The sequence below is a fragment of the Penaeus monodon genome, chromosome 15 (assembly GCF_015228065.2).
Source record: "Penaeus monodon isolate SGIC_2016 chromosome 15, NSTDA_Pmon_1, whole genome shotgun sequence".
In the NCBI taxonomy this organism is placed as follows: domain Eukaryota; kingdom Metazoa; phylum Arthropoda; class Malacostraca; order Decapoda; family Penaeidae; genus Penaeus; species Penaeus monodon.
The window spans coordinates 35,889,619-35,890,334 of NC_051400.1; the positions used below are offsets into that span (position 1 = coordinate 35,889,619).

A 716-nucleotide genomic window follows, 5' to 3' on the forward strand; every position below is an offset into this window, starting at 1 on the left:
GGTTGTATTTTAAAACATTGTCATTAATTACACATAACAAATACTTAGTAATGATTTCATCAATATTAATATCCTTTCTGCAGATGCACAATGCCAGTAAGAGAAGGAAGAGCATCAAAACGAATCAACGAACGCAGCCGCAACTATAATGTTGAAAACCCCAATAGCAATCTAGGTTTTGTTGGAGGGTCTTCCTTCAGACAGCATGGGTTTTATATGGATTTGGTAAGTATATAATGCCATTTTCCCTTGTGTCTGTCTTTATAACTTCTATTTAGGATTATTATTCTCTTTTATTCATGCACTATTTATTACTGAACTGAAAATAAAACTAAACTTTGCCTTATCCTGTATCGCAGTGTCTTGCTGAGCAGTGTGTTGCGCAAGCTCAACAACGTAGTGTAATTATAAATCAAGTGCTGGAATTATAGGCTTCGTAGAAGCCCCAATCTGGAGTCAGCTATGTAACTAGTTGCACCAGTCACTTGATCTCGCTAACATGTCATAGAATAGGAGCAAATTATTAGACATTTGGTTTAAATCATTTGAACTTAGTTTCCGGACAGAGAAAGTATGTGACAGATAGCATAAAAAGTATATGAATATATCACACCATTTTAGCAGCAAACTGTTAGATTTTTAAGAACATTTTATGTTTCATATTATCAGTTATGTTTATGCACTTGTGACTACAATTTGCTCCACTTGTGGCATGA

General features: G+C 34.5%; 1 protein-coding gene across 1 annotated transcript in view; it reads left to right on the forward strand.

Annotated features, from left to right (window-relative positions):
• The window catches only part of LOC119581991, a gene marked incomplete at its 3' end in the record, with an annotated part of 37,751 nt that overhangs the window by 2,403 nt on the left and 34,632 nt on the right, over positions 1-716 (forward strand). Inside the window, 1 exon segment of the mRNA XM_037930180.1 lies at positions 84-225. Within this exon segment, the coding sequence (XP_037786108.1) occupies positions 91-225 (135 nt within the window). The 5' untranslated portion in view covers positions 84-90.